The sequence below is a fragment of the Pteropus alecto genome, unplaced genomic scaffold, assembly GCF_000325575.1.
Source record: "Pteropus alecto unplaced genomic scaffold, ASM32557v1 scaffold11, whole genome shotgun sequence".
In the NCBI taxonomy this organism is placed as follows: Eukaryota; Metazoa; Chordata; class Mammalia; order Chiroptera; family Pteropodidae; genus Pteropus; species Pteropus alecto.
In genome coordinates this window covers 9,039,482-9,062,163 of record NW_006431956.1, presented here as the reverse complement: position 1 = coordinate 9,062,163, position 22,682 = coordinate 9,039,482, and the positions used below count along the sequence as shown (strand labels likewise).

General features: G+C 40.8%; 1 protein-coding gene across 1 annotated transcript in view; it reads left to right on the top strand.

Annotated features, from left to right (window-relative positions):
- Window positions 1-22,682, top strand: part of ST8SIA6 (ST8 alpha-N-acetyl-neuraminide alpha-2,8-sialyltransferase 6) — a 126,584-nt gene that overhangs the window by 11,607 nt on the left and 92,295 nt on the right. Inside the window, exons 3-4 of the mRNA XM_015585596.2 lie at window positions 7-92; window positions 641-739. Of these exons, the coding sequence (XP_015441082.1) occupies window positions 7-92; window positions 641-739 (185 nt within the window). The remainder of the gene's footprint in view (window positions 1-6; window positions 93-640; window positions 740-22,682) is intronic.

Below are 22,682 nucleotides of genomic sequence, written 5' to 3'. Positions count from 1 at the left end.
CGGCCGGGGGGCGCGCTGCTCGCCCTGCTCGCGAGCCTGCTGCTGCTGCTGCGCCTGCTCTGGGGCTCCACCGAGGAGCCCGCTCGCCCCAGGTAACCTGCCGGCTGAGCTCGGGGTGACTGTGGGTTCCGTGCACCCCCACTGTGCGCCCCGCGGTGCGCCCCAGGGGCCCCAGCCGCCAATTCGCTCCATTCGGGCATGCAGACTTTTGGCCGCTGCAAGAACGCCAGAACAAGCAGCGGGGGCTTGCAGGTGGGGTGGGCTGGGGACGTCCAGGAGACCCCACTGGGTGAGTGGGAGGTGACAGAGGGGCGACACTTGGACTGTTGTTGTGTCCACCATCTGGGGCGGAGCAGGACCCGCCGGGGTTGAGGGGCCCGGCGTGCGTCGCTGTGGGTGAGGGAGCTGCTGAGAAGTCCCTGCCGTCGGGTTCCGCATCGGTGTCGCGGGCTCTCCATGCCTGTCCTGTGCTTTCCCTTCCTTCCCGCCCTCAGCTCCATCAGACGCCGGGGTTCGGGAGCTGCTGGAGGAGCCGGGGCACGCGGGCAAGTCCCCGCCAGGCAGCGAGCACGGCGCCCAGCTTGCCAGCCAACTCCTCCCCGCGAGTAGTAACAACTTAGTTTTCTTCTTGGCTGTGCAGGCTCCTGATGGAGGAGAGCAGAGAGGCCACGCATGGCACCCACGCCGCGCTGAGGATGCTCAGGAGCCCTGCGACCCTGCCACCGCGCGCCATGAACAGGTACCCACAGCGCCAGGCGGCGATGGGCGCGGCTGCACCCGCGGGACTCTGCTCCGAGTTGTCTGGCTGGGGGAAGATTGAGTAGATTTGTGTGTGCGTATATGTGTGTGTGTGTGCACGCGTGTGTGTGTGTGCACGCGCGTGTGTTTGTGTGTGTGTCTGTGTCTGTGTGTGAGTGAGACAGGAAGGGAGCGGGGATGTGTGTGTACACGGGTGCGTGTAACTCCTCACTTCCTCCATCCCCCCTGTAAAGCCTGTTTCTCCGTGTGGAGGTTCTTAAAACCAAGGGACATCCGAAACACCTGCTCTTAAAAAAAATGGGTGCCGAATTCCCTTCTCGATCACCGTGTGTTGAACCCCCCCGGGAGAAGCAGCTCAGCCGGTCTTTATTGAGGGATTTGGCTGATTTGCCTTCCACCTTTACGCTTTCAAGTGCACCGGTATAAGACTCATGTTCGGGAGAATGGAATTCTGTGCACGATGTTGAGAAGGTTTTTATCTTTAGTGAATGGAGACTTAAAATTGTTCTTTTTCACACACATGAGTAGTTATCCACGTGCAATAATTATTTGGTTTTTATCTTGTGTTCTGATTATAAAAGTAATACATACTTGGTGCAGAAAGTTAGATAATATGAAAAATGTTTAAAAGTAATATTCACTCAAAGTTCTACCACCTAGAGATCATATTCAGGTTTTGGTCTATATTTTTTAGTTTTTCATATATATATTTTTAAAATATACTTAAGATTATACCTTGTAGTTTGTGTTCTGCCTTTTTTCTAAAAGAAAATAGATTTACACATATTAAATTTTGTTCCCCAAAACATTGCTTTTGATTGTTGCTTAATTCGTCATATGAATGTGCCACAATGCATTTAACTTTCCAGTTTTAGACATTTAGACTGTTTCCTGTTTTGCTTTTTGTTTTGGTTGGTTTCCTATTAATAATTCTATTGAGTACATTCTCGTATATAAATCTTCATTTTAAATTCTTCAGGATGGACTGATAGAAGTTGGATTATTAGGTCAAGGAGTAAAGACATTTTAGGTTCTAAGTACATATGGTCAATTGCTTCCTAAGAGAATTGGATAAAATTACATTTCACCAGCAGAAAGTACTGCTTCATACCTCAGCATTGCTATTATTATCGGAATTTTGTATGTTGCAATATAGTTTCCTTTTCTTCTTCTCCATCTTTTGTGAATCCCTTTTCCTCTATGTATTCTTCTGGATATTCTAGGCTCTTGGGCCATCTTAATCTTCTGATTACGTGACTGAAGGCTCCTGTGTGGCTACTGCATGGCCAGAAGAAGGGTTGGGAGCCTGGAAGAAATCTTAAAGTGCAGGAACAGCACTGCTTCTCACAACCCTCCTTTTGGAGGCACTAAAACATCCTGGCGTAGCAAAGCTTTTGAAAATAATAATGGCCTATACTTTTATTTTATGCATGATTGTATAGCCTAGCTTTCCAATGAACTGGGGACATTCCATCTTTTTCCAAGTCCTGGTACTGTTTGTTACACTTTCTGGGGTTCCCCCTTGGGGAAAGTTTTGAAGAATGTGCTAATTAAATTTTCTGGTCCTAAGTCTTTTCTGAGGTAATTCTTTGATGAATTTTCCAGCTTCTTTTGGCATAATTCTTTTCTACTTGACATACTTTTTGAGCTAATATAGGTGATTCATATTTTTTTCTGAATGTGGTACATTTTATTAAGATTGTTTTATTTATATCATTCTGTTGTGTGTTTTAAAACCTTTTGATCCATTTTATATCTCCTTTATCATTTGTGATTTTGATAATTTATGTAGCAGTGGTACAGATTTTAATATATATGACTTGGTTGTGTAAAGAAATTATAATTTCCTTTTTTTGTCCTTTCCTTCTGCCTTCTGGGACGGCTTCTCAAGTTTGTTCTCTACATTATTGAACTATTTTTCTGTAGTTTCTACTCTCCATTTGGCCCTATCTAAAACAATAAGTCTATTACATTTTCATTCTTTATGGTTTTTTTTCCCCTTTTTTCAGCCTGCATCTTAGTTTGCATCTTAGACAGAGCAGCTAAGGAATTTTTAAACTCTTACCTTCCGTTTCTTACTTCATATTTTCTTGAGAAGCAAATGCTTTCTAAAAATTTATTGTTTCTTATTGTAAATAATTTTCAAGAGTAGTATTTTTCTCTGTATCTTTTCTCCCTATAAGTTATAGAAAATTTTCATAAGTTTTATGATTTTGGGGGCTTATTTTTAATTTAGATATTTCCAAATGAGGAGACCACTCTTTGTCCTTGTGCTCATCAGACAGGACACTTTTAGGACTGCTCGTGCTCCCCACTAGGTAGCAATTTCCTTTCTTAAAGAATATAGCACGTGAGAGCCTTAACCATATAGCCCTTAAACAAATATTGTGTTTTTTTTTTAATTGAACTTTTAAAAGCACTGTGGTAAAATACACATAACATAAACTTACCAATTTGAGTTCTTAGAAAAATTGTGCTAAATACGGGTAATAAAATATTTACTCATTTGAGTTGTTAAATCCTGGACCTCACAGCTATTTCCTGCTCCCATGTTTTGACCTCATGCCATCAGAAAATGCGTATATTCCTGGGTGGTCCGAAACCACCTGGATTTCTGCTGCTGCTAGGAGTGGCACATGACCAATGTCACCTGAACTCCAGAGGGCTGTGGTCCTGGGACTGTCCCTATGTCTGCCGCCAACTTTGTGTCCTGAGGTGTGATGACTGACTTCCTTTCTCGTCCTCTTCCGTTCTTTCGGTGTTGCTTTATAATCTCTTATAATAAGAGCACACCCTTAAGAGGGGATAGAAAGAGAGCAGTTTAGACAGTCACCAGGGCCTCAGGAAACAGGTCCTTCTTGCGTGGGAGCAGCCACCTGATTTTCTGGTTAGGGCAGGCCCTCTTTTTACCTGAGGGTAAAGAAGGTAGACATGGAGAGGAAGATCAAAAGCCTCTATTTTTTTTTTTTTTTCCTTCCTTGACCTGCTCTGTTTCAGAGGTGAAATTTTACACTGGCTGCTGGTAATTTCTCCATGTGGTTTTTCATATGCTCTCTTGTTAATAGTATTTCTTCCCCAAATCTGGAAAATTTCTGAAGTGGCTGTGTGTGGTTGTCATTTCATGTAGTCTTGTATACTTTCATAAGAATGTAAATAGTCTGGAAGAGGAAGGATCAGGCACTGTTTCCTCTGTACTGTCTTATACTAAAAGTTGTAATAATATTTTATTTGACATTTTTCTGTTGTCTGTGTTCACACTGGGATCATAACTATGAGCTTCAGAAAATTCAGGATGAGTGTGAATTGTAAATGAAAAAAGGGCCGTGTAGCTCAATAAAACTCTGAAACAGCTGATTTTCATCCTTTCTTCTCCACTCCACCCTCAAAACCGATGAAGGCTATTGAATTTTACTTTCAAAAACAATAAAATTCACTTTCGCGTTTACGTCTTTGCTTGTAGAAGTAATGATACTCTATGTGTCCTGATTTTAAAAATTTAGTACATTTTAAAGTTGTTTCTGAAATAATTTGAAATGAGGCTTTAAATCTTGCAATCTGCCTTTTTTCATACTTTTGGATCTTGGGCCTTAATTACAGCCTTTCTCTTTTAAGGTTTAGAGGGAATTTGCCTCCGTTTCTGCTCTGGTGTCACTCACCTGTCTCCCCGTGTTCCCTGTTTGGAAATGGGTTTCACTGGGCTTTCCAAATTGACATTTCCCCCATCCGTTTGTTCTCTGGTGTCTGTAGCACATCTTCAGCTGCTCTGCCCTGGTGAAAGCTGCAGGACACAATCATCCCAGGAGCTGACCGGAGAGAGGGCTTCAGAACGTAGGCTGCAGTCACTGCTGGGCTCTGGGCACATTGCCACGTGGACAGGAAAGCCAGGATGAGCTTGAAGGACAGGAAGAAATGTTCTGCTCTTTGCTTTGTGGTGTAGGTGGATGAGGGGACCAGGAGTTCACAAAGAAGTGGTGTCTGATTGTCCCAACTCTCGCTTCGGAGGTTAGTGGAGGTGGAATTTTATTTTCTGTTACGCTCATCTAACGCTACTGCTTCTGTGACAGAGCCTCCCTCCACAAGAGGCTGGGTGTTCCTTTTTATGACCTGAGAGGTGACATTTGAAAGACAATACTGTCACACATGAATGTCAAATTGAAGACGGGTCCATCGAAACGTAAATCAAGGTAGCCTTAGCATCGTCTGGCCTTGTGTGTCAATTCATTGTGTCCTTAGTAGACATTTTTCTTGAGCCAACAGGCATTTGGATGAATTTGAAACAACAAAGAAAAGCCTGACTGCCTGGTGAGAGGAATGATTTTTTTTCCCCCCCAGGAGTTATAGAGAAGCACAAACATTTTGAGAGATTAGGTGCTAACAGGAAATGGTGAGAAAAGAGACTTGGGCACAGTGGAAGGGATATGAAGAGAAGAAAAGGGAATAAATATATCTTTTCATCTGCCGGGTGCAGTGATTCTTTTTAGAGCCACTGGTATTAGCTGCTCTGTGGTTTAAGGGTTCAAAGGGTCTAGAACCTGTCATTTGGTGACAGAAAAAGAAGCTCTTTAAAGAGCCATTGATGCTATCAGTAAACTTGAGGAAAGGTTCTTGTGTCTTGATGTCTTATTTTATAGCTCCTTTTCCCATTAAGGAGATGGCTATTGCTATTGTATCTTTATCCGTACACATTTAAGAAGTTAGGTTATCCAGGGCAATTAAATCTATCTTGTCTATACTTTTATGCTTCGAAACTTTATCTTGTTTCATGAAGTACTAAGAATTCTTGGTGCATGCTGTAGATAATCGGTCAATAATTCTTGAGAACATTCATTTTCATGGGCATAATTATTTCTAAAGGTAATTCTATAGGCCATAACCTGTGCTTTCAAAATTATTGTAAAATAATTTCCATTATCTTGTTAGTTATTGTAAAAACACTAGAATTCTCTAACATATAATTTTTAAAGTGTGGTATTCTGAAACACTGAAGTTGTAGGTTATAAAGACTATTCATTTTGCAAATGATTAAAATCTCTCACTGATGGCCAGAATCTCAGATGGAATACAAGTGGCCCACAGGCTGCCTTGGAGGATATATTCAATATTCCATATATTCCTTTTGAGATTCTATCTCACTATTTTCTTTCTCTATGGGATGAAATGTGTGATCCCCAAGCTTTGTGTTTGGAATGTTTCCTTTAATGCTATAGTAGGTATTTTATAATATATTTGATAGTTTGTTATTTCAGGGGAACACAGATATCCTATGTGTTTATATTTGTCAACATAGCTTTACTATTTGCACATTAACTTTGTGGGCACATTTTTATGTTTTTGATTTGGGAATTCATCCAACACTCCCCATTCATTTTGGGGATACCAAAAGCATTCATGTTTTCTGTCTGGGGAATATTATTCATGCAATCGATTGTAGTTCGGTGAGGCCTGTTGCCTTCTCCGTAACTCCACTGTAATCTGGAACCTCACCAGGTTGGGATTTGAGTCCAATGGTACTAGGTTTTGGGGGGTACGCGTTATCATGTCGCATTGCAAGATGGACACACAGTGACTTGTAGATTGTAAAATACCACTAATAGCAAAACCTGATTTTATAGCTTATGTGAGTATATAAAATTTTGTAATTAGAGGGTGACTTAAACCTGGAGGGTTGAAAATTCTTATCTATAATCATTTCTTAAAACAAGAGTATACAATAATAAATAATTTGAATAAGCAGACTTAAAGTCTTATGATATTTGTATGTAGGAGAATTTTTTAAATAAAAAATTTAGAGATTAGTGACCACATATCTCTGTGGTCCATCTTAGAACCTCTGAGCATTGGAAACTTTATAGAAATAACTTTAGATAAATATCAATAAAAAATATGCATGTCCTAAGCAAAAATTCAGTCTTCCTTGGGATTCTGCTGGGCTTTTGCTGGAAGATACATTTTAACCAAGGAAGTATATTCTAAGCTAAGAGTTCTTTCTCCAAATAAAAGATGTGAGTATATAGCATATTAACTACTCAAATATGCAAACCTCAGGCTGGTTTCGTAGAAGAAGTTCTAACAATCTGAAAAAAATCTTGATTTTACAAAATTTTGAATAGTTACTTTTTCTTCGTATTCCTTAAGAGTCGTAATAATAAGACATGTATTACATTTAAAGGATTGGTTTATCTCATCTGTGCTATGAAAACCGTAAAAATCAGGTAAGAGCTGCTGTTTAGAGAGTTTCAAAGGTAGAACTTTCAGATAAGTTTTTTTAAATAAATGTAATTTTATTTCCTGTGACAAATTAATTATTTAAAATAAAACTCATTTAAATAAGTTAACAGATTCAGAGGGGAGACTTCTAGATGGTGGAGTGAGGTTAGTTTCTATACGCAAATGGATCTCTATATGCAAAAATTTAACGTTAGACCCTTACCTCACTCCATGCACAAGAAATTATCTCAACATGGATCATAGACTAAGACCTAAAATCATAAACCTCTATGAAGAAAAGATAGAAATTTTTCATGGCCTTGGACCAGATAAGGCTATAACATTAAAAGTATAATTAATACAAGAAAAAAATCATAAATTATATTTTATCAAAATTAAAAACTTTTGTGCTTCTACATACACCACTAAGAATTTAAAAAGATAAATTCTTATCTTTTTAAAGATGGGGAGAAAATATTTGAAAATCATATAGCAATAAAAGAATTGTATACAGAATATATAAAGAACTCTTACAACTCAGTAACAAGAAGACAAACAATCCAGTTTGAAAATGGGCAGAAGAGTCGAATGGACATTTTACCAAAGAAAATATATAGATGATATAGGTGACTAATAAGCATATGAAAAAAATGTTTAATATCTCTGATCATTAGGAAAAAAACCCATTGAGATAACCACTTCACACCTTTTATGATGGGTTTTCTGGTAACTTTAGCACGTCATGGGGCAGCTCCCTCCCAAGGTTAGGTTCTACTATTGCAGCTCATGACAGTTTTTTGGTATAACCAAAAAAAGGTTTATTATTCACACAGGTAGGGAAGGCCAGAGGTGGAGGAGGGGAGGATGGCTCTCCAGGAAAAGTTCCAGAACAGAGAGAGAGAGAGAGAGAGAGAGAGAGAGAGAGAGAATGTGAGTAGTGAGCACAGGAGTTTTGTAGACTCTTCATGAATCCATGGGTAGCCCTGAGATCTTGAAGCAAAGTTTTACATTTGAGAAATTATTCTTAGAGTAACTAAAAATCAGTATCCCTTTAGCTCCAAGGGTTGTAATTTCTTATTTTTCATTATGGTAAAAGCCACGGGCATTGCCATCCTGAACTCTGTAGAAATCTCCCATTCAAATCACTGTAATGGAGTGGAGCTGGCATCCTATTTAAAAATGTTGACACTGAAATGGAGAAAGTATGTGACCTGTATAGGATTTCAAGCTTGCGTTGCAAACAAATGTTTTCTATGCTTATGATAATGGAGAAAATAAAATGGAATAAGCGTTGCTAAGAGTCACTTAAAATAGAATCAGGAAGCCATCGAGGAAGTGGGGCCTGTGCCGCAGTTCTCAGGACTACTGTTAAGTCGCTCACCTGTTAGAAAACTCAGCTCAAGGCGGAGGTATAAAGATCCTGGAACAACAGCTGCTGCATGGACATATGTGGACTTTACTTTCTCCTTGTAGTTTACGCCTCTCCTATTTGCATGTTGGAACTAACCAATCCCTGTTAACCTAGCCAAACTCCTTCATTTGCATGGAGGACCAAATTAGGAACCACACCTGTTAATGGCACCTCTGTAAAACCTTGCCTTTCTTTCTTCTCTTTGGAGCACAATTTAGGTTGCTACCTGAATCTGTGTCTCCTGGATTGCAACCCTTTTTTGCTCAAATAAATGCTTTCTTTTTTTTTTTTCAGTCCTAAATTTCATTTTTTAAATTTTATTAAGTTTATTGGAGTGACATTGGTTAATAATATAAGTTTCAAGTGTACAATTCTACTTTCAAAAAGAATGTTGACTCTGAGAACTAATTTAAGATCTTCCTTTCCTTGTTGAAAGATTCTCACAGCTATAGGGAGTGTTGAGTCTGTGTTATATAACTGAAAATACCTAAACACGTGTCTTTTATACCAAAGATTGTGATGAGACCAACAGTTGTAGCTTAAAAGAAGCCACCATATCTTCTTCCTACAGAGAGGGACCTCCAATTAGGCAACCTTTAAAACCATCATATTGGGGATAGATAACAGGCTTTGGCAGACAGCTTTCTTATGGTGGCATATAGAATAGACTGTTTGGAGGGTTAGGGCCCTCGGTTTCAGCGGGTCCCATTGTATTATATGACTCAGTATGGGCTCCAGGTCTGAGAAGGAGTGGCAGAATGCGGAGCTGTTATTAAGTAGGAAAGGGAATTCTGCTTGGGTTTTGTAGATCTGTAGGTGAATAGTTTAGAATGAGGAGAAGAGGGACCCTAGTTACAATGTGGTAGAATGTCATAAGACCCAAAAGTCAAGAGTTCAAGGTGCCTAAGGCAGAGAGCAAGGGAGAGATCCATTTGAGAAACCATTGCCCATTTTGTAATTTTAAGAGAGTGTCTTTCAATAGGCCATTTTGTCTGTGTATTAAGATTCTTTATTAAGACTGCTGCCTGTAGACAGTATGAAAAATGGAAATCCAAATGATGCCTTGTTGTAAGATCCGTGGCTCCAACTGAATGGGTCATGTGTGTAAAGATTGGAGTGGATGCTATCTGGGGGCCCAAAAGGAGCTAACACAGTTTCGCTGAGACTTACCTCGGTGATGTTAGTAGTGACATACTGGGAAGGAGAAACCATGTGAATTTTAATCATTGTGAAAGCATAATGATTTCTGCCTGCAGATTGGGGCAGCAGCCCAATAAAATCAATCTGCTAGTTAGAGAAGGGGCATTTGCCCATTGGTATGATCCTTATTGGCCACGATGTTGGGCCAGAACAGAGCACAGAAATCACCTTGGGAGGCAAGGGTTTGGGCTAGAGCCTATGGTATCGGGATGACCTGGTGTCCTGCCCCATGTTTAAGGTTCCAAAGGCCATAATGACCAGGCCCTTAGAACCAAGGGAATGGGGCACTACATGAGTTTACTTAAAAATTTGTGAGCAAGTTGGTCAGTGATGGCTTTAAAATGAGCTTCCTCCATGGGACTTGTAATAGAGGCTGAAATATGAGGGACTTTAATTATATATAATATATGAGTGAGGTCTGAGCAGCAATATATTCCCAATGTGGAAGGCTCTATAAGGAACAATCCTGAATGTGAAATCTATTTTGTACCCGTGGATCAGACCATACAGTGGGTCCATTAGCTACCAACCTGGAGTCTGTAAAAATATGGACAATGAACATATCTTTATTGTGGGAATCCTCCAGTGCCAAAGTGACTGGCCCTTCGTTCCCATCCTTTATCAAGGATGTCTTGGTAATTGGATGGAAAGAAGCAGCTTTCCACGGGTTCTATCACATGTGGTGGTGGGGCTGTTGTCTGTAAAATCAATGGATTCCCTTTCTCCTGGACTCAGGGGACCCTGCAAATGGCCAACAGGGCCAGTCCAGGGGCGATCTTTCTTGGATCCATGGACTTGGGCAAGGAGACTCTAAAAAGCATGAGAATGAGTGGCTAAGGCTTCCACAGTAAAGGAATCACCAGATAGGACTAGTGGCACCATTATCTGGATGGCTTTTTGGGTAGTCTCAAGGGCCTCCATTCATATTGGGCTGCTTTTCTTGTGATTGCCTAAATAGATTTTAATGAAATGTGTAGATAGGGACTATGTTGCTTCTAGAAGCCAAATAGGCAAGTAGATGTTGGGCTTGTTTGAGAGTACTAGGAGTAGGGTTATTCACTAGAGATGGTATGGATCAGCTTTCTGGGGACCAAATGATGCTTCCAAATCAAACCGAGGTAGTGGATCTTTTGGGTGTTCAGTGACCCAACTGGAGTTAGTCAAAGTCTGGACCATGTTACAGTTCGCATGTCATATGCAATAGTTTCATGAGTTTCTCCCCTCAGTAGAATATTGTCAATATAATATTCTGCCATTGATGGGTGCTTGAGAACAGAACAGGACCAGAAGCTCCTGTCTGCATAAGTCATAAGGATATAGCTATACCCTACAAGTAATTTATTCAAGGTATACTGTAGTACCTGATAGGCGAATGCAAATTGTGGCTGTGATGCTGGATAAATGGGAGAGAATAAAACATAGTAGTCAGATCAATAACTCTGAGGATCTACCTCAGGGTTATTTATCATTTCCGTGATGATACAGATGGTCCCCAATCTTATGATGGTCAGACTTACAATTTTTCAACTTTACAGTGGTGTGAAAGCAATATACATTCAGTAGACACTGGCTATAGGCTAAGCTATGATGTTTGTATTTTTGAGTTATAATACTTTTAACTTAGTATGGGTTTATTGGGACATAACTCCATTATAAATTGAGCAGCATCTATATTTACGAGCCTTCTTGTCTAAGGTGTCTCAGTCTCAATTGTTAGGGTTCGAGTTATCTCCTTCAGCCATTTGCTGAAATGCTAGAACACTAAGGAGGACCCATACTCTTTGTTGATGACCTTTATACTGGCTCAAGAGTACGTTAGTTTCCTTGGCATCCTTAGGTGGAGAGGGGGTAAAGCATATTGGGAAGGTTAACATTTGAGTTTTAGCTCCTGGGCACCAAGGGTGAGCCCCTCTGTACCATGAAGATCTGGATTTTTATAGCAGAATCAAGGGCAGACATGGCTGCAAGGTATTTATTGCTCTTGGTGTTCTAATTAACCCTTTCTCCTGCGGGGGGAGAGGGGGGAGTGTGAGCCTCAGCAGGCCACAGAGTGATAGTTGTGCTTCACAGTTCCTGTGGGGCCCTGCTGACACACTGGATTGATGCTGCTGATTTTTTTGTTTTTGTTTTTGTTTTTTGTTCTTTGGTTTTTGATTACTAATCGTGTATTGAGAGCAGTAAGAGGTTCCACGACACCAGATAAACTAGTTCTGAGGTTTTCCCCAAGATAAAGTTTAACAGCTCCAGCTTCTTCAGTGTTTATCAAAATACAAAAGAAAAAAGTAGAGGTCGTCATTTTCGATGGCAAATCTGACCCTTGAGTAAGCTTCATTAGGATTGTGTAGGGGGCAGCACAGACAGGCGGGGGGTGAGACTTAGAGGCTGCGGGCACTAAATTAGTCATCAGTGGAAGTCCAAGTGTAACTACTTGGCAAATGCTTTGCTAGTTCCTTCGAAAGTTAACATAAACTTTGTCATATGACCCAGGAATTCTACTCTTAGATATCTACTCAAGATAAGTAAAAACATATGTCCGTACAAATATACGCATTATATACGAATGTTTATAGCAACATTATTCATAATCAACGAACAATGGAAATAGTCCAAATGTCCATGAATTGGTGAACTGATAAAGAAACTGTGATATATCTATACAGGAAATACTGTTCAGCAATACAAAGGAATGATATATGAATACATGCTCCAACATCCATGAATCTCAAAAATCTCATGCTAAGTGAAAGAAGCCAGACTCGAAATGTTGTGTGAGACAGACATAAAAAGCAGATCAGTGGTCGCATAAGGCTGTGGGTCGGGGTATGGTAGAAATTGAGTCCAAGGGGCCTTTTCACTGTGACGGAACTCTAATACTGGATTGTTGCTATGGTTGTATAAATCTACAAAATTACTAAATATCATTGAATTGGGTGCTTGAACTATTTACGTGCAGGAGGTTTTGTGAAAAGATACATGTTGGCGTTCCTGGTTTTGCTCTGCGTGTAAGCCTTATGCAGCGTATGTGCACGTATGTGGGTGGGTTTCAAAGACAGGAAGCTGGTCAGTATAAGTCATGTGTTGTTGGGATATACAGAAGATTGAAGGAGTTTCGAAGAGCATCAAACATTTAAAGCATCTGCCTAGATAATCTACATCGTTGTCAATAATATAATTAGGTGAGAAATAGACAAAACAGGCAATGTTCCTCATTAACATTCAGATTCTTACATTTTTAAAAAATGTTTTCTGAGCTGTTCAAGTCAGGTTCGAAATGCAGTTTATTTAAAATAGAGGACAATCTCTCAGACGTGAGTGCTTGCGATGTGTCGGGCGTTATGTCAAGCTCAACGAAATCAATACGATTTAGCAATTATTGAGCTGTCACCACGTGCCAGGTTTAGCTGCTTGATATGTGAGACTCCATTTAATTCTCACTGCACAGAACACTGTTCTGTGGGACTCTCAATATTCCCATCTTACAGAGGGAGATATTAAGACCTAAAGGGTTTCGTCACTTGTCCCAGGCCATAGCTGAAAGGGGCAGCCGACTGACTTCCCAGGCGGTGCTCCAGATGGAGAAACAGGGATAAGTCACACTCTGTCCCATGTTCAAAGCAGGTGATCTTTCTGGACATTTAGGGGGCTGTGGAAAAACGACAGCAGGGAGTGTTTGTGAATGACTGAGACTTGCAGGGACAGAGGGCCTCAGGGACATGTGGGGGTGAGCCTGGAAGCCATGTGCCATCTTGGGAGGCAGAGGGCCAGCCCAGAGGGGATCTGTGAACTCTTTCAGACTATGAGGCCTTAGTGAAGTCAGATGTGCAGCAGCTGTGAGGATACAGAACAAACCAAGCCTGGAGAAGGGCTGCAGGAGTCCACAGCCCCGCACTCCAAGGCACTAGTCCAGGCCCCAGGCCATTGTTGGAAAGAAGCCCCCAGAGAGCTCGCCTCAGCGTGGGGTTCTTCCTGTCTGGTTGGATGGGAGATTAGAGCCACCCCAAGCTGTGTGGGCATGCAGAGAGTCTGTGCCAGACCCCCGTGGGCTGGTGCTGTCCTCCAGGGGCCACCTTCAGACAGGAGCCGTCTCAGGTATCAAAGGAAACCACCAACCATGTCAGAGAAAATGCACTGAGACCCCGTTATGCACTTTCCCGAGTTGGAAAGAAGTAGCCCACTCAGACAGCTTACCTCGCCCCAGCCGGATTTAATTACCGTGTGTGTCCCCCCTGAAGTCCTAGGGACGGGCTCCCTGTTCCCACTCACAAGCCATGCTCCTGAGATGGCACTGTGCATTGAGGAAGGTCCAGGGAACCCACACATCTACCACATTCACCATGAATTTCAGTAAGAGCAAGTTTCCTAAGAAAAGAATGAATTTTGTGTCCAAACGATTCTATCCTGACTCACTCAGAAAGGTGATTTTCTTTTCTTTTGAAAATGTTCTTCCCAGCAGTACTGATTCCAGCACAGTCAAAGGTTATTAATGGCTCTATTCATCCATTCAGCGGATATTTACGCTGCAGGAAACCTGTGCTCTTATCTTAGAGCTGGGTACCAGGAGAGGGGATATGCAGATGGTACTAATTTGATTTGAGTGAAAAACAGCCTTCTTTCCTTAGTGAGGCCGTCGCTAAGTTCAGTTCAGCATTTGTGACGAAGTATTCCAAGCCTGTACTCTCCAGATGTTTTCTGAGGCCCCCACTCTGGTCAGCCAGAGGTCCCATATCTGTGACAGTCTGAGTAAGCATCACTCACTGCTCTTAAGGCGTCCCCAGCCTAGAGAGCGACAGGCACCCGTGATGACCATCCAGTGTAACTGCTGTCATGGAAACTCTCAGGCAGGGTGACAGCTCAGGGGATGAGAGCCAGGGAGGCTGGACAGGTAAGGGCACTGGTGTCGAGTCTCGAGGCGTAAGTAGAAATTCCACAAGCAGGCAAAGAGGAAAGTGGACATTTGTGACACGTGCAAAGGCTTGGGGACGTACAAACAAGATGGGTTTGTGAAGTTGAAACACTTTCAGGGTGGCTGGACCTGGAGTGTGAATGGAGGAGTGGTGGACACATGACTGAAAAAGTGTACAAGTGCTAGAAAACAAGAGATGCTCCCGGCTAAATAATTCTGGTGTCATCTCACAGGATGGGGAAACCCACTGAAGGGCTTTCAGGAGGGGTGACACGATGAACTTTGTAGTTTGGACAGTGGACTCTGGGGCTAGTATAAGGCAGACTGAGTTTCAGCCAGGATGGCCATACCAGTTATTCAAGTAGTAGGACAGCTGCAGCCCCAGCCACCCGCCCTTCTCCCAGGGACAGCAGAGGCGTCCACCTGGTTGAGCAGGTGCCTACACGGGGGGTACCTTGCCTGAACCATGGGCCCAATGTCCATTTCTGTGCAGTTAGGATCAGTTGTGACCCTCCTCCTGTGCAGATGATGGATTGAAAGGGGAAGGAGCCTAGAAACCAGTGAGGGGACCATCATGGACAGAAATCAGGACAGGCCTGAGTTAAAACCCACATGATAGGAGCAGATGGGAATTTAAGGAGAAAAATGGGGAGTTTGTACCCTTGTCTTGGTAATTGAACAAAATTGGGGGGATACGGAGGAGCCCGGTCAAGGTCAGGGGTACATTCAATTAAGGACTGTATTAGTCTGCTATGGCTGCTGTAACAAAGAACTACAGGCTGGGTGGCTTAAACAATAGAAATTTATTTTCTCATTAATTTTATTTAGTTCTCGAGGCTAGAAATCTGAGATCAAAGTGTCTTCAGAGTTGGTTCCTCCCGAAGGTTATGAGTGAAGGGTTTGTTCCAAGCCTCCCTCCTTGGCTTGTAGACGGCCATCTTCTCCCTGTGTCATCACATGATCTTCCCTCTGTGCACGTCTGTGTTTCAATTTTCTCTTCATATAAAGACACTAGTCATACGGGATTAGGGCCCTCCCTAACGACCTCATTGTAACTTAAGTACCCCTTCAAAGATCCTATCTCCAAATAAATAACATTCTGAGATACTGGGGGTTAGGACTTCAACATATGAATTTTGGGGGTAGGAGGACACAGTGCAGCCCATAACACGGAGACATAAACAAACTCAGTGAGCAATCTAGTGTCTTCATTCTGAGGACTCATATAATGGGGTTTACCTGTGTTTCCGATGACCTGCATTGGTGTATGTTATTTGTAAGGTAGGAGAGTGACTTTCATGGACGGAATCCTGTGACCTAAGTCGAGTGGCAGATCTTAACATAGTTTTGGAAATTCAGATGTTTTCAAGGTGAATATAATTTCTTTGGCTTTTCATGGCTGATGTCTGGGGGAGACTGAGTGTCAGTGAGTTTATATAGGATACTTCTGGAGTGGTCATAGTCTAGTGCTTGTAGCTCTGGATGGTGTGTGTGTGTGTGTATGTGTGTGTGTGTGTGTCTGCATATGTGTCTGCATATGATGCATTATTTTGACCCAGGAGAAATAAAATTCCTTAAGAGTCAGAGTAGAGTTAGATGAGCCTAAATTCCCCTCTTTCCTCAGCCCATCTGTGTTGATCACCTGAGGCTACCTTAACAAAATACCGCAGATGGGAGGGCTTAAACAATGGGTGTTTATTTCTTGTAGTTCTGAAGGCTTGAAGTCCAAGATCAGGGTATCAGAATGACTGGGTTCTGGTGAGGACTCTCTTCCTGGCTTACAGATAGCAGCCTTCTCACTGTGTCCTCAAATGGGAGAGAGAGGGATAATACAGATGCAGATACAGATACAGATGGTACAGATACAGATGATGCAGATACAGATATAGATATAGATATAGATGATACAAATACAGATGATACAGATGATACAGATACAGATGATACAGGTACACATGATACAGATACAGGTGATACAGGTACAGATACAAATACAGATATTGATACAGATACAAAAATAGAGCAAGAGAGCTTTCTGGTGTCTCTTCTTATAAAGGCACTAATCTCATCGGATCAAGGCCCACCCTCTTGACCTCATCTAACCCTAATTATCTCCCAAAGGCCCTATCTCCAAGACTCTCACATTGGAGTTTAGGGCTTCAGCATGTGGGTTTTGGGGAGGCACAAATGTCCAGTCCATAATAGCATTCTAACTGTGTGGCCTTAGAACATTTACTGTCTTCCCACTACGTCTATCTCTCAAGGTGGTGGGAGGGTAAAAGGAGATAACATAATGCACTCAGAGCCCAGCATAGAGGAGGTATTTGGTCAGTGAGTCTCAGTTTGTCTCAGTAGAACTCTAAAGCAAATTCTGTCTCATTATCATCTGTCCCTGGTGTTCCTGATTATTAATGTTATGTGCTCTCATAAGAATTGAACTTTATATTATAATTTATAAACACTTAAATCCTGTGTACAATTAAAGTATATGGTTTGAGAACTACTATATTCACTATTTTTAAGTCAATTTTTATTGTTTGCTAACTAGTGTATTAAATAGTTAAAAAACCAAAGAACACTGCAGGCATACCTTAGAGATGTTGCTGGTTTGGGTTCAGACCACTGCAATGAAGTGAATAGAGCAATAGAACAAGTCATAGGGTTTTTTTCATTTTGCGGTGCATGTCAAAGTTATGTACACTATACTGTAGTCCTTTAAATGTGCAATTGCATTAAGTCTAAAAATGTATATACCTAATTAAAAAATACTTTATTGCTAAAAAAATGCTAACCATCATCTGAGCCTTCAGCGAGTTGTAATCTTTTTGCTGGTGGAGGGTCTTGCCTTGATGTTGTTGGCTGCTGACCGATCACAGTGGTGATGGCCGCTGAAAGTTGAAGTGGCTGTTTCTTAAAATAAGACAGCTTTACCTATTGTATAACTTCTTACAAAATCAGAGTCAGTCCTCTCAAACCCTGCCACTTCTTTATCAACTAAGCCTATGTAATATTCTAAATCCTTTTTGTAATTTCCACAGTCTTCACAGCATCTCCATCAGGAGTAGATTCCATCTCGAGAAACCACTTTCTTTGCTCATCCATAAGCTGCAGGTCCTCATCAGTGAAAGCTTTATCATATGATTGCGGCAGTTCAATCACATATTCAGGCCACTTTTAACTCTAGTTCTCTGGCTATTTCCATCACATCTGCTGTTACTTCCTTACCTGAAGACTTGAACCCCTCAAAGTTATCCATGAAGGCTGGGGTCAACTTGTGCGAAACTCTTATTCATGTTGATAAGTTGATCTCATCCTATGAATCATGAATTTTCTTAATGGCATCTAAAATGGTGAATCCTGTCTAGAAGATTTTCCATTCTACCTTGCTCAGATCCATTGGAGAAATTACTGTCTATGGCAGCTCTAGCCTTATGAAATGTTTCCCTTAAATAATAAGACTTGAAAGTCAAAATTATTCCTTGATCCATGGACTGCAGAATGAATGTTGTTTTAGCGGGCATGAAAACAGCATTTATCTGGTTGTCCGTCTCCATCAGAGCTCTTGGGTGACCAGGTATAATATTTTGAACAGAGTCTTTTTTTTCTGAGCATAGATGGCTTAAAATATTCAGTAAACCATGTTGTAAACAGCTGTGCTGCCATCCAGGCTTTGTTGTTCATTTATAGAGCACAGGCAGAATAGATTGAGCATAATTCTTAAGGGCCCAAGGATTTTTGGATTGGCAAATGAGCACTGGCTTCAACTTAAAGTCACCAACTACTTTAGCCCTTGAAAAGAGAGTCAGGTTGTCCTTTGAAGCTCTGAAGGCAGGCATGGACCTCTTTCTGGCTATGAAAGTCCTCGATGGCATCTTTTTTTTAATCTAAGGCTGTTTCGTCTACATCGAGAATCTGTTGTTTAGTGTAAGCCCCCTTCATTAATCCTCTTAGCTAAATCTTCTGGATAACTAGCTGCAGCTTCTACATCACCACTTGCTGCTTCACTTTGGACTTTTATGTTGTGGAGTTGGCCTCCTTCCTTAAACCTCATGAACCAGCCTCTGCAAGTTTCCAACTTTTCTTCCGCCTCTTCCTCACCTCTTTCGGCCTGCATAGACCTGAGGGGGGTTACGGCCTTATTCTGAATTAAGCTTTGGTTTAAGGGAGTTGTGGCTGTTTAGATCTTCTGTCAAGACCACTAAAGCTTCCTGCATATTTGCAATAGGCTGTTTCTCTCTCTTATCATTCATGTGTTCACTGGAGTAGCACTTTTAATTTCCTTCGGGAACTTTTCCTTTGCATTCACAGCTTGACCAACCAGTGCGAGAGACCTAGCTTTCAGCCCGTCTCAGCTTCCCACATGCCTTCCCCACTAAGCTTGATCATTTCTACCTTATGATTTCAAGTGAGAAATGTATGACACTTAGATACCATTGTTGGGTTGTCAATCAGTCCAATTTCAATATTGTTGTGTCTCAGGGAATGTGGTTCTCCACAGTATGTGGTTCCCCAAAACTGTTACAACAGTAACATCAAAGATCACTGATCGCAGATCACCGTAACAAATAAAATAATAATGAAGAAGTTTGAAATATTGCCAGAATTATCAAACTGTGACACAAAGACACGAAGTGAGCCAATACTGTTAGAGAAATGTCACCGATAGGCTTGCTCGATGCACGGTTGCCACAAACCTCGAGTTTGTAAAAAACATGGTGGTATCCGTGAAACGCAGTTAAGCTAAGCACAATAGAATGATGTATATCTGTATTAGGCAATTTTTTCTAAAAAAATTTTTATGTGGTTTAGACTAGTGTTAGTGCCTGTCACCCAGTAAGTGCTATCTATGTGTCATCTCAGTACTAAAAGACTTAAGAAAAATAACAATTCTCTGCCCTTTTATTCACCGCCCCTGCAGTAATAACTTCCAACCTCATCAGCTAATTTTCTGTTTAATGTTTACCTCCATATTTCTTAATGATAGGCTTCTACTTTTGTTTCTTGATTTTTTAGAATTTAATGAATTTATAAAGTTGATTTCATTGTTTTATTATCAAATTTTTAAATTTAATTATATATAGAAGCCTATTTATGGCAAAAGTTGATTTAGTCCTCTTATTCCCCAGCCCCCTCACCAAAATGCAGATGTATACCTCTTCACACCTTATTTTTCCCACTTTCTTATTATAGTTTTATTAATTTTTGAATTCTATATTCAGTTTACATTATCATGAGTTTGTATGTATTGTTTACAGCCGGGCTTTTTATTGGACTGTGATTTTATCTTGTTTCTCTCCTTGTGTTTTATTATTATTATTTTTTTTTAGAGCAGTTTTAGATTCACAGCAAAATTGAGAGGAAGGTACAAAGATTTCTCATATTCCTCCTGCTCCTCCCATTCAGAGCCTCCCCCAGCATTGACATCCTACATCAGAGTGGGACATTGGTTACAATTGACAAATGTGACTTGACACGTCATAATCACCCAAACTCCATGCTTTTACATTAGGGGTCACTCTTGGTGTTGTACATTCTCTGGGTTTGGACAAATGTATCATGAAACGTACTTGTCATCATGGAGTATTTTCACTGTCGTAAAAATCCTCCTTGCTCTGGCTATTCATCCCTCCATCCCTACTAACCCCTGGCAACCACTGATCCTTCTGCTATCTCCAAGGTTTTGCCTTTTCCAGACTGTGATATAGTTGAAATCATACAGCATGTAGCCTTTTCAGATTGGCTTCTTTCACTTAGTAACATGCATTTAAGGTTCCTCCACGTCCTTCTGTGGATCGATAGCTCATTGCTTTTTAGCAGTGAATAATATTCCACTGTTGAATGTACCACAGTTTACTAATCCATTCATCTATTGGAAGGCAGTTTGCTGGCTTCCAATTGTGGCAATTAAGAGTAAAGCTACTATAAACATCTATGTGCAAGTTTGGAGTGTGCTTGTTTTTTCTCTTCCTTGCTTAATTTTTGTTTGCTTAGTTTTGTGGAACGCTGTTGTAAATTTTACTCAACATTCTTCAAAGGAGTTGTAAAATCTCACTCAACACAGTCCAACAATCATATAATCTCCATTCAATTTATTTTTCTAGCAAACACCTCTCTTGGATCCTGCCTGCTGTCCTGCTCCAGTTAGGAGTGATCCCTTTCTCAGCCTGCTGCCTCAACATCATACTAGAGTTTCATTTCAGGATCATTCTGGAAATTCTCTTAATCACTCCCTCAAACTGGGGTCCCTGTTTCCTGAATCTCAAACTCCCTTTTTGTACGCTATCCTTGTTTTGGTGAACACCTGATCCAATAGCTTCCTCGGAAAGGGTTCTTGGAAAAAGAACTCTTTGAGACTTTGCATGTCTGAAAATATTAATTCTGCCTTCCCACTTTATGATGGTTAATCTAGGACTGGAATTCTAGGTTGAAAATCACTTTTCCTCAGACTTTTAAAGACTTGCTCAGCTGTCTTCTAGCTTCCATTGTTGTTAAATCTGGTGTCATTCTGCTTGATGATTTATACATTGATTCATATATTCATGAATTTATTCATTCAAAAACTATCTATGGAAGTATTTCTTCACCTACCATGTGCCAAGTGCATTTTTAGGTCTGAGTATCCAAAACAAAACAGATAATAGTTCTGACTTCACAGAGCTTACTTTCCAATCTTTTGTATGCGACCTGTTTTTTATTTTGCCCCACCCCTTTAGGTGATACTCCAGTCTCTTGCTTGGGGATATAATCCTGGCTGTCAGCATTCTGAGCATCACTGAGAGGAGGGTTTAAGGCGTCCCATATCATAGACTTTCACTTAATCATTTTTGTGTATTACTAAAGTACCTCATGCCACCTTCCTTTGTCAGTGATGTTTTCAGGTTTTTAGTTTCTCTGGTTCAATTTCTCAACAGCAGCAATATGTCCTGTCTCTTGCTGGTGGGCAGAAGGGACAGCTAGAGAGGAGGTGAGTCCTTCTGTGTTAACCTACTCTCTAGCATACAGTCCCCTGTTTTTTGAGTTCTTCATGCTTTCCCGTTCCTGTGCCTTTCTGAGATTCCATGGTTAAAACCAGCATGTTTCTTATTGGCACTCTACTATGCAGGCAGGTAGGTTTGACCTTTTTTGCTTTGTGAAGTCAGTTGCAATTCATCCATCTATTCTTTATCTTCCAAAAAATAGTTTAAATCTCTCATTTTCTGTCTTTCCTCCTTATCTCTTTGCTCTTATGAATTTGGATCTATGTTATTCCTTTTAAAAATAATTTCGATGGGAATTTAAAAGGAAGCAGATGCAAATATATGCATTTATTCTACCATGTTTAATCAGAAACTGTTCCATATCTTTCCAAAATTTTAAACTAAATGGATATGCCCTTTTCATGTTAACATATATATAGTTTTAATTTCAAAAGGGATTGTTGGGCTATTCCAAGTTTTTAAAGAGTAACATTTTGTATATTAAATAACAAATTACCTGGTAAGAATATATCTGAAACCATCTCAAAACAGCAGCCCTCGTTTCATTATTATGGTTTTCCTGATGGAGATGAAATAAGATATATATTTTCAACCCAAGGCATACTTTACCCATTCTATAAAGACTGTCCAAAATCTAGAGAAGTATGTATCATGTTAGAATTTGTGCTCAAGGTTGATCTCTTTTATTGAATTATATGTTCTATATTAATTTTAAAATAGATTTTTTTACACAAAATTAAATATTCTCAAAATTTATTGTTCAAGTTAACATTCTTGCTGCAGTAAAATAGATGTTTTATATTGATATAACATCTGAGACTAAAATGATGTTTTTATTATGTTGATAAACACAGTACTACTAGTCTCTTTTGTTGTCACAGAAAATGTCAAAGCTGGCACTAGCTTCTACAGTCAAAATTGTCATCTTATTCTCATATATGTCATTTCAAACAAAGGATGTTGCCCACACAGGACAAACTAAGGACTTCGTAATTACAAATAAAACCAAACATGGAACTAGAGTGTACCATTCTGTTGTCAGTTGGGCTTGCCCTGGGGTCTCACTTTGTGGGAGCTTATTAAGCATGCAGATTGTGGGACCCACTCCCAGAAGCTGTGACTCAGCAGGTGGGGCTCGGGTATCTGCGTGTAGCAAGTGCACCAGAGAATTCTGATCAGATAGTCCTAAGATGATCCCTTGAGAACCCTCGGTCTGAAGGACCCA